At 36.3% G+C, this 13082-nt stretch overlaps 1 protein-coding gene across 3 annotated transcripts; it reads right to left on the bottom strand.

Moving 5' to 3' along the window:
* Positions 1-406: 406 nt before the first annotated feature.
* Positions 407-12887, bottom strand: LOC120110984 (aarF domain-containing protein kinase 1-like). 3 transcript variants are annotated; one of them, XM_039127113.1, is made up of 16 exons: positions 12566-12887; positions 12409-12492; positions 12112-12252; positions 11941-12011; positions 10579-10672; positions 9284-9361; positions 7899-7965; positions 6352-6437; positions 6112-6162; positions 4416-4463; positions 3056-3176; positions 2754-2934; positions 1399-1536; positions 1223-1291; positions 1030-1101; positions 407-939 (listed from the first exon to the last, which is right to left on the bottom strand). In XM_039127113.1, the coding sequence occupies exons 1-15, from the start codon at positions 12764-12766 to the stop codon at positions 1068-1070; spliced, it is 1464 nt and encodes a 487-aa protein (XP_038983041.1). In that variant the 5' UTR covers positions 12767-12887; the 3' UTR covers positions 407-939; positions 1030-1067. The 3 variants fall into 3 exon arrangements, with proteins under 3 accessions (XP_038983041.1, XP_038983039.1, XP_038983040.1); XM_039127111.1 differs by having other exon boundaries at positions 1179-1291; positions 12566-12881; XM_039127112.1 differs by lacking the exon at positions 11941-12011 and having other exon boundaries at positions 1179-1291; positions 10579-10623; positions 12566-12880.
* Positions 12888-13082: the final 195 nt, after the last annotated feature.

Here is a 13082-nt window from a genome sequence, read left to right as displayed (position 1 = left end):
CAAATGAACTTTCCTTTCTTCATGCAATTGGCGATAGGGACAATGATGGAGAAGAAGTTCTTGATGAAGCATCGATAAAATGATGCATGGGCATGGAGGCTCCAGCTATTGTGGATATTTCGGAAAGTTGGCCATTCTCCGGTCAACTTGCATGTCGTCTTTGGATACGGCATATCATAGGAAGATCAATTTAGGCATCATCCAGGAACACTTCTTCGAGTTCATATATAGCTTCTTTTAGCACAAGGTTCCAAGCATCTATCTCAAATGCTTGATTTACTTGCAAGAATTGCAATTGTAAACAAGTATGTTATCAAAATGCACAACTAAAAAACTTTTACAAGTTATGACTGTTTATCTCCATGCTTCTTTAACCTAAAACTACAAGCTATCTTTAATCACATTCTGAGTACCGAAAAGATTTTCCATAAATGAGACCATGTTGTACACCCATGATTGTCGAATGATAATTATAAAATGGATTCCTGGAATGAAAAAGCGTTTTCTTATACCAATCCTTGTCGACTCGAATGGTTATTGTACAAGATATGACATCATCACATAATAGTTCTTCCATGTCAATAAGAGATAAATTGATGAGGCAATCGACCACTGGCACTTAAAAAATAGTACGCACCACCAGTTTTTCCTCCCTGGCAGAAATTAGCTTGGATCCGGCTTACATGCTTGCAAGCAGGCCTCCTCCAGTGCACAGCTGATATTTATTTGCAATTTTTACTTCAGATATCATACTACATCTCTTCCTGCCTGAGACACCATTGGATGTTCTCTAGAGCATTACCACTATCTCTGTACTTTATGAATGCAAGAAAAATAAAGTCCCGGAAAGGAAATAGACGACTCCATGCAGCATCCTCCTCAAGCTACTCACAAGCGAATACCTCATATCTTCAATTTGAGAAAGCAATGCCAATATTTCTGGAAAATATGCCAAACAATGATGATTTTCCAAAGTATATTTTGCATACATGTACTTAAGGGCTTATGGAAAGCATAATGAAAGCTTACCAATAAGTATTCTGAACTGAATATAACTCACATTTGTTCTAATTTGGGAGAGTGCATACGTAACTCTTGAACCTAAATCAATAACAATGTATCAAAAACAAAACCTCAGTTTGCAAGTTTGCAGTCCCAAAGATGCTATAAAACCGTACCAGAGTTGATGCTGGACTGTGATCCTAGGCCATATGCAGCATACCTAGCATATGCAAGAAGACGCACACGTCGTGGTGCACCCAGCTTGCTGATTATGGACCTCAACAATCCGCTGAGAAGAAATTGTGGGAGAATGAATATGATAAAACTGAAAAGAAATTGTGGGAGAATGAATGTGATATATAACATCTATATGCAGCTGAATGAATGATTTCCTACTCTGTTCGTAATATGGATAGAAAGTCATCTGGCAATGATTCTAGGAATGATGAAATGTCTTCCATCCTCAGGGAGCGCAGTTCTTGTTTCAGACGTTTCTTCTCTTCATTTGACATTTGTCCCCCAAGAGCTGATTTGCTGATGAGCAATGCAAAAACAATAGTGTTCCATGAATTCTTGACAAGAAAAATCGCTACAGGAACTTAAAGAGCAAGGAAGAAAAAATGGTAATAACTAGAACAAGTTTAGTGGATGTAATTATACATACCAGAATTATAGCACCGGATTCCATAGAACTTAATATGTTTAATATGTTGATTGGTTCCAGAAACAAGGAAAAATTATTCAATGGATTTAATAAGAATTCATCTTGTATTGTGACTTGTAATTCTGTTCAGAGTGGATATAGGATGAATTTCCCTTTGAAAAAGATTATTTTGTTTAGGACAGGTTTCCTGGCAACATGATTAGGCCCCATTTAAATTAGTCTTACGTACCTAATTGCTATGCAAGGAAAAATAGCAGTATGCACCATCCAACTGATCTGTAGCCCTCAACAGCATGGAATTATGGCCATCTCTGAACATAGGGATATTACAAATGAAACAAAAGCAACTTTTTGCAGCTGACATGTAAGTTCAGACTCAGAAGCTACTATATTCTTAAATTTATTGCTTCCGTATAAGAACTCCCATCTTTTGACATGTGTTTCAGAATAGTTTCCAGAGTCCCAAGTGCATAGCATGTATTTTACTGGATTTTTTGCATGTTTGTGATTTTCACTGATGAGACCCGATGATGCAGTACAACACCCGCACACTCAAGTTTTTCTTTCTCATGTCAAACATGAAGAGCCCAAAACTTCCATTCTGAACTAGGCGAAAGAAAATGCCTGGAAGGGTTTCTAACAGCTACTAGAACAGGAATACATTAGGAAAAAGAAGCCTGAACTAGAGCTACAAGTAATACTTGGATTACTCTGTACAGATATGAGAACAAGACATACAAAAAGAACATGTTAATTAACATGAAAACTAACTTTTAGAAATTGAAAATGTAGATAAAGCTGAAAGCAGTTTGAAGACATTTGTAAAATCCTTGCTTTTCTAGGTGCTTGTTTTATATCTCAATTTTATAATGATATGCAAAAAGGGCAGAAAGTTTAAGTGGAGAATGAAAATAAAAGCTGTCCAGAGAGTTTGAAAGTGAATAAACACCATGGTCTTGCATGAATGCCCCGGTGAAATCAAGAAAAAGCTAAATAATCATTCATATAACTACTTACAACATCAAATCTTGAAAACAACAAACGACCAAAATGACAATAAATGTATATAGAAAGTTAATAAAATCACCTATCTATGGTCCTCCCAGTGAAAATAACAGGGAAGTATTTTGAGTATTTGCCAACGCCAAACCGTTCACCTAGATGTTGTATTTTCTGTGAATCCAATAAAATTAGAGCCTTCCACAGCTGACAATAGTCCAATCTGAACCTTTCATCCAGCTCTCTATAGATTCCATGATCCAAAAGAACTGCATATTTGGAAGGCATGGAAATTATTTGTTGAAATGCATATAGAAGTAAGAGATTCGAAAAATAATAGAAACATTGATGTTTTTCAATTTCCAGGGAAGATAAAGATATAAGGCACACCTAGTGAGAATCTATGATGACCTTCTGGAGAAACCAATATATTTCCAGGGTGGGGATCTCCATGCAGAAAACCATGAACAAATATCATTTCAGCAAATACCTCCATCAATGCTTTGGCAACCTGTGATAACAAACATACAAATGTTGGTTGATATTTATGGAGTGTTAATCTTATTAATGGGCCCTAATAGATGGAGTTGAGAAAATCTCTGAATAGCAATGCAGCAGAGTACAACATAAATAGGCATTCGCCTAATATTAAAAGAAATATAAAAGAACAAAAGACTGACAGACTAGCTAAAACACAGCTTTTATTTTCTCAAACAAATACAAAATACATTAGCAAGAAGAGTATTAAGTTAAATACTTGTCGGCACAAAAGCTGACAAATTGCAACTGATACATCAGAACATTTTTCAAGATTATTGCTTAGGAAGAGGAGTGATATTCCATTTAGTTAAGAAATATGTTACATTTGTTTTAATTTTATTGTTTGTTAAGGATTTCACAGTTGAAGTTCCCAAGAATCGGAATATATGTTCATGTTGTAGATGCATTACAATTATTTGACTTGAAAAAAGAGACCTATTGCTAAAAGTACCATGATAGGGGTTTTGACAGAAGAAGAATTTATTATTGGAGATAAGTAGTAAGTTGCTTGGTCGACTCTCTTCCTCTTTCATATCATGGGCTCTTGCAAGGCCCATATCATCTCACCTACTGGTTGAGAGGATGAATAAGCTATCTGGCTCCTGGAAAAGAAGATATTTGAAAGAAGAACTTGGACTCATGATTCACCCTGACGATTTCCATAACTACCATACATCTTTTTGTTTAGTAAGTATTAGCCATTATTAACAAAGTGGAGAAAATTAAAAGATGGATCAGAAGAGATTAGTAGATCTTGTTTAGCAAAATAAGTTGATAAAGCCCAAGGTTTTCAAAAACTGGCCCATGCTAGTCTGCGACAATGAGCATGTATTGTCCCGAGCATGGAGTGGATGAGCACTCTAGCTCCTGGAAGAGAAGATACTTTTCTTTGGAAGGAGGGCATGGACTCATATGATTCACCCTTATAAATTCGCTACCTACCATACATCTTTTTGTTTAATAAATATTTGCAATTGTTACCAAGTGGAGAAAATTGAAAAATGGGTCAGAAGGTATTAGTAAATATTGTTTAACAAAATAAATATTGTTGAAAAATGGGTCAGAAAACTTGGGGCCTTGAGAAGACGATACACTTTGTATAAGATTTATAAAAGCATGTATAAGAATATAACAATATAAACTGATAGCCTGAGATGGAAACATGTAAACAATATAAAAGCATCACATATTGTTAAAGTTGAAAACAAACCTTCTTTGGATTTATGCCCGAGTCCTTCAGAAAGTCCAAGTCATCGACCTACATATTTAGGCAGCCCTTGTCAAAAGCATAATGTAATCAACAAGAAACTCATATATGTACAACAAAATAAGGCAGGAAGCAAAATGAATATAACTGATAATGTTGAATAATATTACTCGACGGTGACTCAACAAAATAACAGGCAGCAAAATAACACAATAAAAGAATACCAATAATCAATTGGAACTAGTTTAACAAGATGAACCATCATAAAATTAATGAACTAATCCCTCCATATGACAACACATGCATAACCAGCATAAGGAAAGCAAAGGGAAGATAACTAGAGTGAGACTTTAGCCATAAAATCATACAAGAATTTATTATGTAGTCAAGCCACAAAATTATATAATAATTTATTATCTACTAAGCAGGTTACCTTCTTGTACAAATTCTTCTTTTCTCTTATCAAACATATTCTTCTTAAATTATACAAGAATTTATTAGCTACTAAGTGAGCTACCTTATTGTACAAATTCTTCTTTTCATTTATTAAACATAAAGTATTGTTCTTTTAAAAATTGAAATGACAAGAAATACAAATTCACTCTCTTAACTCTTAAGTAATGCCCAACATAGTAGAACAAGTTATTGTCAGATGGTGAAATGAACCAAGAAATATTAGTCTAGATGATGAACTTCATAACTATACTAGTGTCCAGCTTCGTGGCAGAGGCTTGGATTAATGACATTTTCTTGGGAGGAACCAAGGTTTTAAATCCCGTGGGATGGGGGTCTCTCAGTTTCTCCATGGAACAAGATACCCCATTGTCCTGCCCCGTCCCAATAGCGGTCATGGTCATACATCTCGATAGACATCCTCCGTCTCTCGCCCCTTCTACTTTCTTTCTTTCTTTTTCTTCTTTTTCTCCGTCCTTTCTTTATTTTTTTCTACCTTCCTTCTTCCCTTTCCTTTTTCTTGCTTTTCCTTATCCCTTCCTTTACTTCTTTTTTTCTTTTTCTTCTTCTTTCTCTTTCTTTTCTTCCTTCTTTTCTTCCTTTCTCTCTTTTTTTTATTCCCTTTTTTCTTTCTCTCCTTTCTCTTCTTCTTCTTTCCTCTCACTTTTTCCCTGTCTTCATCTTTCCTTCCTTTCTTTCTTTCCTCTTTCTTCTTCTCTCCCTGCATGAATGGGTTTCGAAGTCTCGACACTGTCCTAATTCCATTTTCTCATAGGAACAGGACAAGACGGCCAGGATGTCCCCGATCCCAATAGGACATAAAACCTTGGGAGGAACCATAAAAAATAATGGTGAAGACTTGCATCTGGTCAAGATGTAAAGAGAGCTATTATGAAGCAAATTGCAGCGGCACAGCTGCTAAAGGATTTCTTTTAATCGGTCTTTTTTGAAGACATGGGGCAGACATAATTTCAAGAGTTTTACAATGTTATGCTATGAGATGATAATTTTGTGCTGTTGGACTGAAACAATAGTTTCACTTCCATTTTACTTGAAGTTGGAGGACCCCCAACTAAAAGTTGATAAATTGTAGTATTGTGAAGGCCAGCCACTTATCCTCTTTAAGACTCTCTAAATGAAAAACCTACAATTGCATCAAAGAGACACAATGGAGCATTTTGTATTAAGAGTGAAACATCAAAAATCCCTTGTAAACCGTGTCGCAAAATACTTAGGCAAGCAGTACCTTGTGTCCACTGCAAAATTGCATTGTCAAAACATGGCGTGTTGTCAGATCCTGAAAAGAGCCTGTCACAAGTCAAATTTTGCATTTATAAATGAAAAACTTTAAATATATGCTACTGACTCCTTTTAAGCTCTAGACTTCAAGAATCCAGCACAAAAATGAAGAATCAACTTAAAATTAATTAACTCCAGACAAATTTGTTCCAGAGAAAATGTTAACTGCTTCTGAAAAGCTGCATACCCAGTAAACATGAGGAATTTTGATGATGTTATTCTTTTTGAAATTTCTGGCCGTTCTCTCAGAATTGTTTGCCTCTTGAATGAAATCTGCATAGCAACAAAAAAAAAACAAACATGAAAGCTGCTGGACTATTATTTTGCGAAGCTTCCTACTGACTCAACCAATATTTCCAGTGCAGGCCAGTAGGCAGATTGGGGAATGCCACCAAGAGTTGTTCTTCTTGTATGTGTGTGTGTGCATGCACATGCACATGCTCTCTCAAAATTTTTGCCTCTTGAATGGAATTCGCATAGCCACAAAAGCATAAAAGCTGGTGGTCTATTATTTTGCCAAGCCCCCTACTGACCTTACTAGTATTCTGGTGCAGGCTGGTAGGCAAGATGGAAAATACTGCCGAGAGGGTTGGTTTTCTTTTTTCTTTTCTCGATGTGTATCTGCGTGCATGCATGTGTCTGCATGTGCATGGTTCCTTTTGTTTGTGTGCCCATGTTTGTGTGTGAGACCTAGTAGTAAATGCAACAGCTAAATTTCCAATACCCACACTTACGCACATTTTTATATAAGAATTACCATGATAATATGTTAGTTCCATGAATGAGGAAGGCATGTATTCTTTGAACCACCTAATATGAGTCAGATTTACATTTAACTGAATATTAACTTCTCTTCCAGTAAAGAAGAAAATAGCAGATCATTAATCTTGACCATACCGGATGGTACCGGATATATCATACTGTACCGGTTCGGTACCGGTACCGGTGGCGTACCGACCCTCGGTATGCCAAAAAAACTTCATACTGTACCGTATTAACACTATGCTAGTCTGGTACCAGTACGGCGAACCTTAGTTTTGACATACCTTTTTTTCATTGGCAGAATGATTTATCTAATGTAAAAAAGAAACATTGTGAAAGGCCTAAGAGAGATAGAGAGAGATGGAGACAAGCAAAGTTGCTGAAGTATCAGATACATTTCATGAAACTTCAAAAATCCAAACTGTACACAGTCAACTGATAACAAAAAGACACTTTAGCTCAAGAATGACTGCATGTCTAGTACATATATGAGCAATCTTCTAGTTAGGAAAACAACGTTGTTTGAATCACTAAAAAGGGCAGCATTTATGCCAGCTCAAAAAGCACAAATATATTCCTGCCAGTACAAGTTGTCTCAAGATAGAGCACAGGATTTCAAAAAGCAGTAAAAGTTCCGATTGATCAGATAATTAATAATGTGGACATTCTGGGAAGTTAGGCAGAATTTAATCTACTTAAATATAAGAACATAACATTATTGAATAAAGTTGAAGGGCACATTATAGCTTTGGTGATAATTTGGCCTGCCTAAATGAGGAACTTGCAAAACTGTAGCCAAAACAGCAGGCCAGCTAACAGCCATCAAGGAAAGTTAGCAGAAACGAGATACAAAAAATTTGAAAGAGCAGCCTCCTAACTTCCACAAGACAGAATAATGCTAAAAGAAATTCATATTGTAAGTTAAATTATAAATTGTAAAGCCATTTCAATGAACATTTTCCTTGTGCTCACCAAGTTCCAAAGATGTAGCCCTCTCAAATTCTGATACCACCCGCTCAAACCTGTAATCGGGAAAAATCTGTAGAAATAAAACAAGGTGTTTTAAAGCAAAAATTACTATCCAAAATGCTCAGATAAAATCTAAAATATAACAATTTATAGAACATACATTTGCCTCAATTTTTATTTACTTCTATTAACTAGTACACTTGTTCAGTGCCATGTAACATAAAATTTCCTCCATCATACATCATGTTAATTATGTATTCTTTTACATCCCCATTCAAGAAGGCAGACACATCATCTACAAAGATTCTAGAGATAGTTGTCATGATTATTAAGTTTAAACAAGCTGCAGACATTGTTAACTTTGATGCTTAGCGTTCAGATGATGAAATGGGGGAAGTAGACACCCGATCATATCATCAATTTTAAACAATTGATCTTCATAGTATGAGTAAAAAGACATCCCAGTGCACGAGGCTTCTATCACTGCAGGGTCTGAGGATGGTTAGATGTATGCAGCCTTAACCCCATATACATAGAGATTGTTTCCGTGTTCTGAAAACGTGACACCCTTGTAACAATAGAACAACCTTACCATTGTACCAAGGCCTGCCCTCTAACAAGTGCTAGTCTAACATAGGAGTGCAGTCTCAAAGGAGGTGATTTCCACAATGCATGATGCCCTTCAATTCTTTGAGGCATACAAGGTTTACAGAAGGGTATTTGATGTCACAACACCTCTTAACTTGCGTACTTTTCCAGATCCATGGCATGAAGGCATACAAGGCTTGGAGGGTGCAGGAGGGGGTGGGAGGTGCATGTGGTGTCAATTAAACATTTATTATGTCACTTTAATAGTAACATATGCCTTCCTTTTAAAATCATAATTTCAGACAATCTGTGTTCTAGGAGTTAACGATAACATTAAAATTCAAGTAACACTAATAGGTTATAGAACACACTAAAAAGATTATAAAGTTCAAGTCATTCTCACATTTCTGATTTTCTACCATCACCTCTTGTCTTTCCTTAATTTTAAATACTTTTTAGTCTCTCTTCTACACTCAAGTCTGGTTTATGATGCACCTGCAATCTATTGCTTTGAGTGGGTATAACACCCTAACCAGCTCTGGCCATTATAACTTATAACACCATCTGCTGGAACTTGAATACTTGCCTCAATGGCCATAACAATAATGAAAGGTCAGTATAAAGGGCAGGCTATACAAAATAAACCCCATAAAAGAGAAAAGAAAGAAAGAAAGAAGGGTGACGGTCCATTCTTTGTTGAATTAGATGAAATCCATAAGGTTGAGTGGCATTCAATCACTGCAATCATGCGTGTAGCAAGAAAAATTATTTAGATGTTTAAAAACCAAAATTCCTCATACCCAGGAGACCAACTTCGAGAGGATATCCATGGTGGTAATATCTATCTTCATCCGCTGCTCTAAGCCAGGGTATTGTACCTAGATGCCATGAAATTTCTGTTAGATTCAGAAACTTCACTACTAAAATTCATAAAATCCAAACACATTAATATCCAATGAAGAAAATAAGTAAAGAATGACCGACGACATAAGCTGACTGCATGTTCAAAGCTCATCATACAAAATTCTCAAACTGACAAACTTTAATAACTAATAATTTGATCCCAGAAGACAACTGATATATGGGGTAACACTTGCAAGAATAGAAGCTAATGTTATCGAGGTAAAATTGAACCTTAAATATGTCAAACCATTTAACCAACCTATATTATATGATTTGGCAATCTATTATCTCAATTTCTTTGTCTTCCTCAGAATTTAAGAAGAATGTTATCTCCTTCCCCAATTGGTCTTTGTCAAGAAAGGTAGAAGTTGATCACTTATTCTTTTAGTTCTGAGAATATGATCTCTGAAGAGGTTTAAAAAAGCATTTGTGATAGTTTATGAAGTAAAATGGTTGCTAAAAATTAATTACATACAGTATTAGGAAGACCAAGGCCATGTACATGGGCTCTTATGGCTATGCATGATGCGAGAAAAGTTATTGTGCTTGGAGGATAATGTGTAAAAACACTTTGCTACCATTTAAGAAGAATTTGTAGAGGTAGCTAGATCCACCTTCATGGCTAGAGCATGTAACTTAGACATCATTATGCAAAAATGATGTTAAGCACAGTGAGGCACGAAGGTCTTCAATGATGAAACACATAAATAACCAAAACTGCCACCACAAAACAAACAACAAACCTTATTATTGATTGTATCACACTAACAAGACAACTTATGAAACAAGCCCCAAAGAACAGTCAGAACAAAGAGGAGCGGTCAAGCAGTTGTTGAAGAATGGGTTGCCAAGAATGAGCATATACTTTTTGAGCTGTGCACAAACTGATCAATGAATGATAAATGTGTGAAAAGAGAGGTAGTGAAGGGAATTTTCTCAGCAATGGTATGCACCCATCCTCTATAAAATGAATCAAATAAATTTGCATTCCTAGAAAAGATATAAGGACATGAATTTCTATTGAAATGGGGAAAAGTAAGGCAAACATTATGTTAACCATTGTTGACAAATAACATATAAGGATGGTAGGAGCTAAACGTGAAAGATGAATAACCTGTCTTTGGTCAGCGATGATCTCATTAAAAAACAAAAACAAATGTTATGTTAACCATTGTTGAGCAATGACCCCTACCTTGATTGCTACTTCTTTGTTATCCTTTAACACTCCACGATGTACCTGAGCAATTGATGCAGCAGCCATTGGTTGTTCATCAAATGCTAGAAATCTGAAACAAAATGAGGTGAAGAAATGCTAAAAATTTCTATATAGAAAACTTTTGGCTTATTTGTGAAATCATGAAAGAAGGATAGCATCCATTTACAAAAGTCATGTGATTACAAATTAACATAATCAAATTACAAGACAAGAAATAAAGCAGGCAAGAAGTATTCTTACAAAATGATAATGGGGGCGCCTCATAAATATTGAAAAAATTACTAGTATGTGCTGCAAATCATATTGGAACCTTCTAGCAATGCTATTAACATGTTTCTGAAATGGGGATAATTGATGTAGCATGATGTCACAACAGAATAAATGCTACTCGGATGGAGCCAGAACATGTCAGAATATATAGGGTTCAAGTGCAGCCTTGAAAGTATGAGCAATGCAGAATGTGAAGTAACCTAGGGAGAAATTCAAAAGAATTATGTTTGCCGTGACCCATTCTATGCAGAAATATCTTCCAAGTAATTTTCAACTACAAGTACATGGAAAAGCTGAATATGAATGGTGTGAATTTTAACAACCAAGTAAAGCTCTAAGCATCCCTACCTTATGATGTCGAGTTATAACATTAACATAGCACAATTTCCTCGCATCCAGCCTACAAAGTAGTTCATGAATGAATTCATGACCCACAAATTCTGAATAAACTGGGTAAACTCTTGGTATTCGATTTTTCATTAATTTGATAGTGACTGTTAGGCAATATTGTTCATGGACCTATGTATGGTTACATTATTTCATCATGCGTCTGCCAAATTTTCCCATTTTTCCTCTTTAGCTATACAAATGTCTCCACAATTTCTGCAAGATTCAAACCAAGAGAAGGATCTCAAATAGAGAGCCAACCATTATATTTCTAGTTGTAAGATAAACAAGAGAAAACAATTTAATACATATGTAGCAAAGACCAGCCTACCAGCATTTCATTTGAACCACAAAAATGATAAATTCAAATAATACACGTGTTAACATGGCATCATATAAGTTACCCAAAACTATGAATATAAAATGTCAATGGGACCATTATTTTAGTGTAGACATCACCAAACATATTATGATCACTGAAAACATTTGTTTGGAGAACTTTAGCAAGACAAAATATGGTAAATTACATCTATCAAGAATAATCGCTAGTTATTTTTCTTCAACAGGTAGAATAGGCAAACACCGTTACTCTGAGATTGCATAGCATTCTCCAAGGTTTCATAAATGTGCCAAAAATAAAGATGAACATGAAAACACAAAACGGCGGGGATAAAAATTTACACTTCTGATAAATCCTTGCCCAAATTTTTGGTTATTACTTCTTTAATATCTTTGAAGTGACATGGGATTGCCTGAGGCATCACAAGTGAAAAATAAGCAGAATGATCAGAAAGCACCTTAGACAAAGTGAGTTCACCGATACACAGAAAGACATCGCACTAATTCACAAACCTGATCTTGCAACGATGAAAGGGCCGAAGAGTATTCCTTTGGTACTTGTCTCAAAGATGAAACAAATTGACCAGCTTTGACATAAAATCCTTTATTGGCTTCACACAATCTGAGCAATCTTCTGGCTGAGCGAAGATGAACCTAGAACCCAATATAAACTAAAATTTCAACAACGCAGGCATCACATTTTCTACCATTTTCTTTCCAGCCTGTTTTTTTATCAATCTCATGCTAAATGATTCACTTAGAAGTTGAAGCCGTTCTCCTAAAACAAATCAAATCGAAATGAATCCACACCTCTGACAGCTTGATCCGATACTCGCTTGAATTCGGCGGCAAACTCCGTAGATAATACTTGTAATCAACAATAATAAAAGTGATCTGAAGAGAAGAAGATCAAATCGTGAGAAGAAAACATACAGAGATCGAGAGAGAGAGAGGGGGGGGATCGTACAGTATAGACCGCGCGGGAGGATCGGACGACGCCATCGAAGGCGGATTTGATCTTCTCACCGGAGGAAGAGAGCGAAGAGTCGGCGGAGAGGGGTTTAGGGCTTGTTTGCCAGGCCAGGCCGGCCACGGCGATCCCTGTGGCGAGGCGGAGGGGAACCCGCGACGTCGCAAGAAATCTAAATGGCCGACGGTTAGCTCCCATGGCGATTTTTTCTTTTCATGGCATGAGAGAGAGCGAGTGAGAGGACACCGGGATCGGAGGCGGCGGGGGAGCTTAGAGAAGATCGGCGAGCGAGAGCTTTTATTTCCGAAACCGATACGATACGACACGGTCGGAAGAACCGGTATAAAAGATCCATTTGGTTGATCGAGTCGTTTCCTTCTTCCCACTTTTATTATATTTTGCTTTGACATTTGATTATTTAATACACCCATCGAACGTCAGCGTAGCATCCCTGGTGTCGTGGATTGATCTTATTCGCCCAGCACAGATTTCAAAGCATTTTCAACTTCATTCA

The sequence above is a fragment of the Phoenix dactylifera genome, chromosome 6 (genome assembly GCF_009389715.1).
Source record: "Phoenix dactylifera cultivar Barhee BC4 chromosome 6, palm_55x_up_171113_PBpolish2nd_filt_p, whole genome shotgun sequence".
Classification (NCBI taxonomy): domain Eukaryota; kingdom Viridiplantae; phylum Streptophyta; class Magnoliopsida; order Arecales; family Arecaceae; genus Phoenix; species Phoenix dactylifera.
Note: the sequence above shows the minus strand (reverse complement) of the source record. Positions and strands in the feature narration are given on the sequence as shown.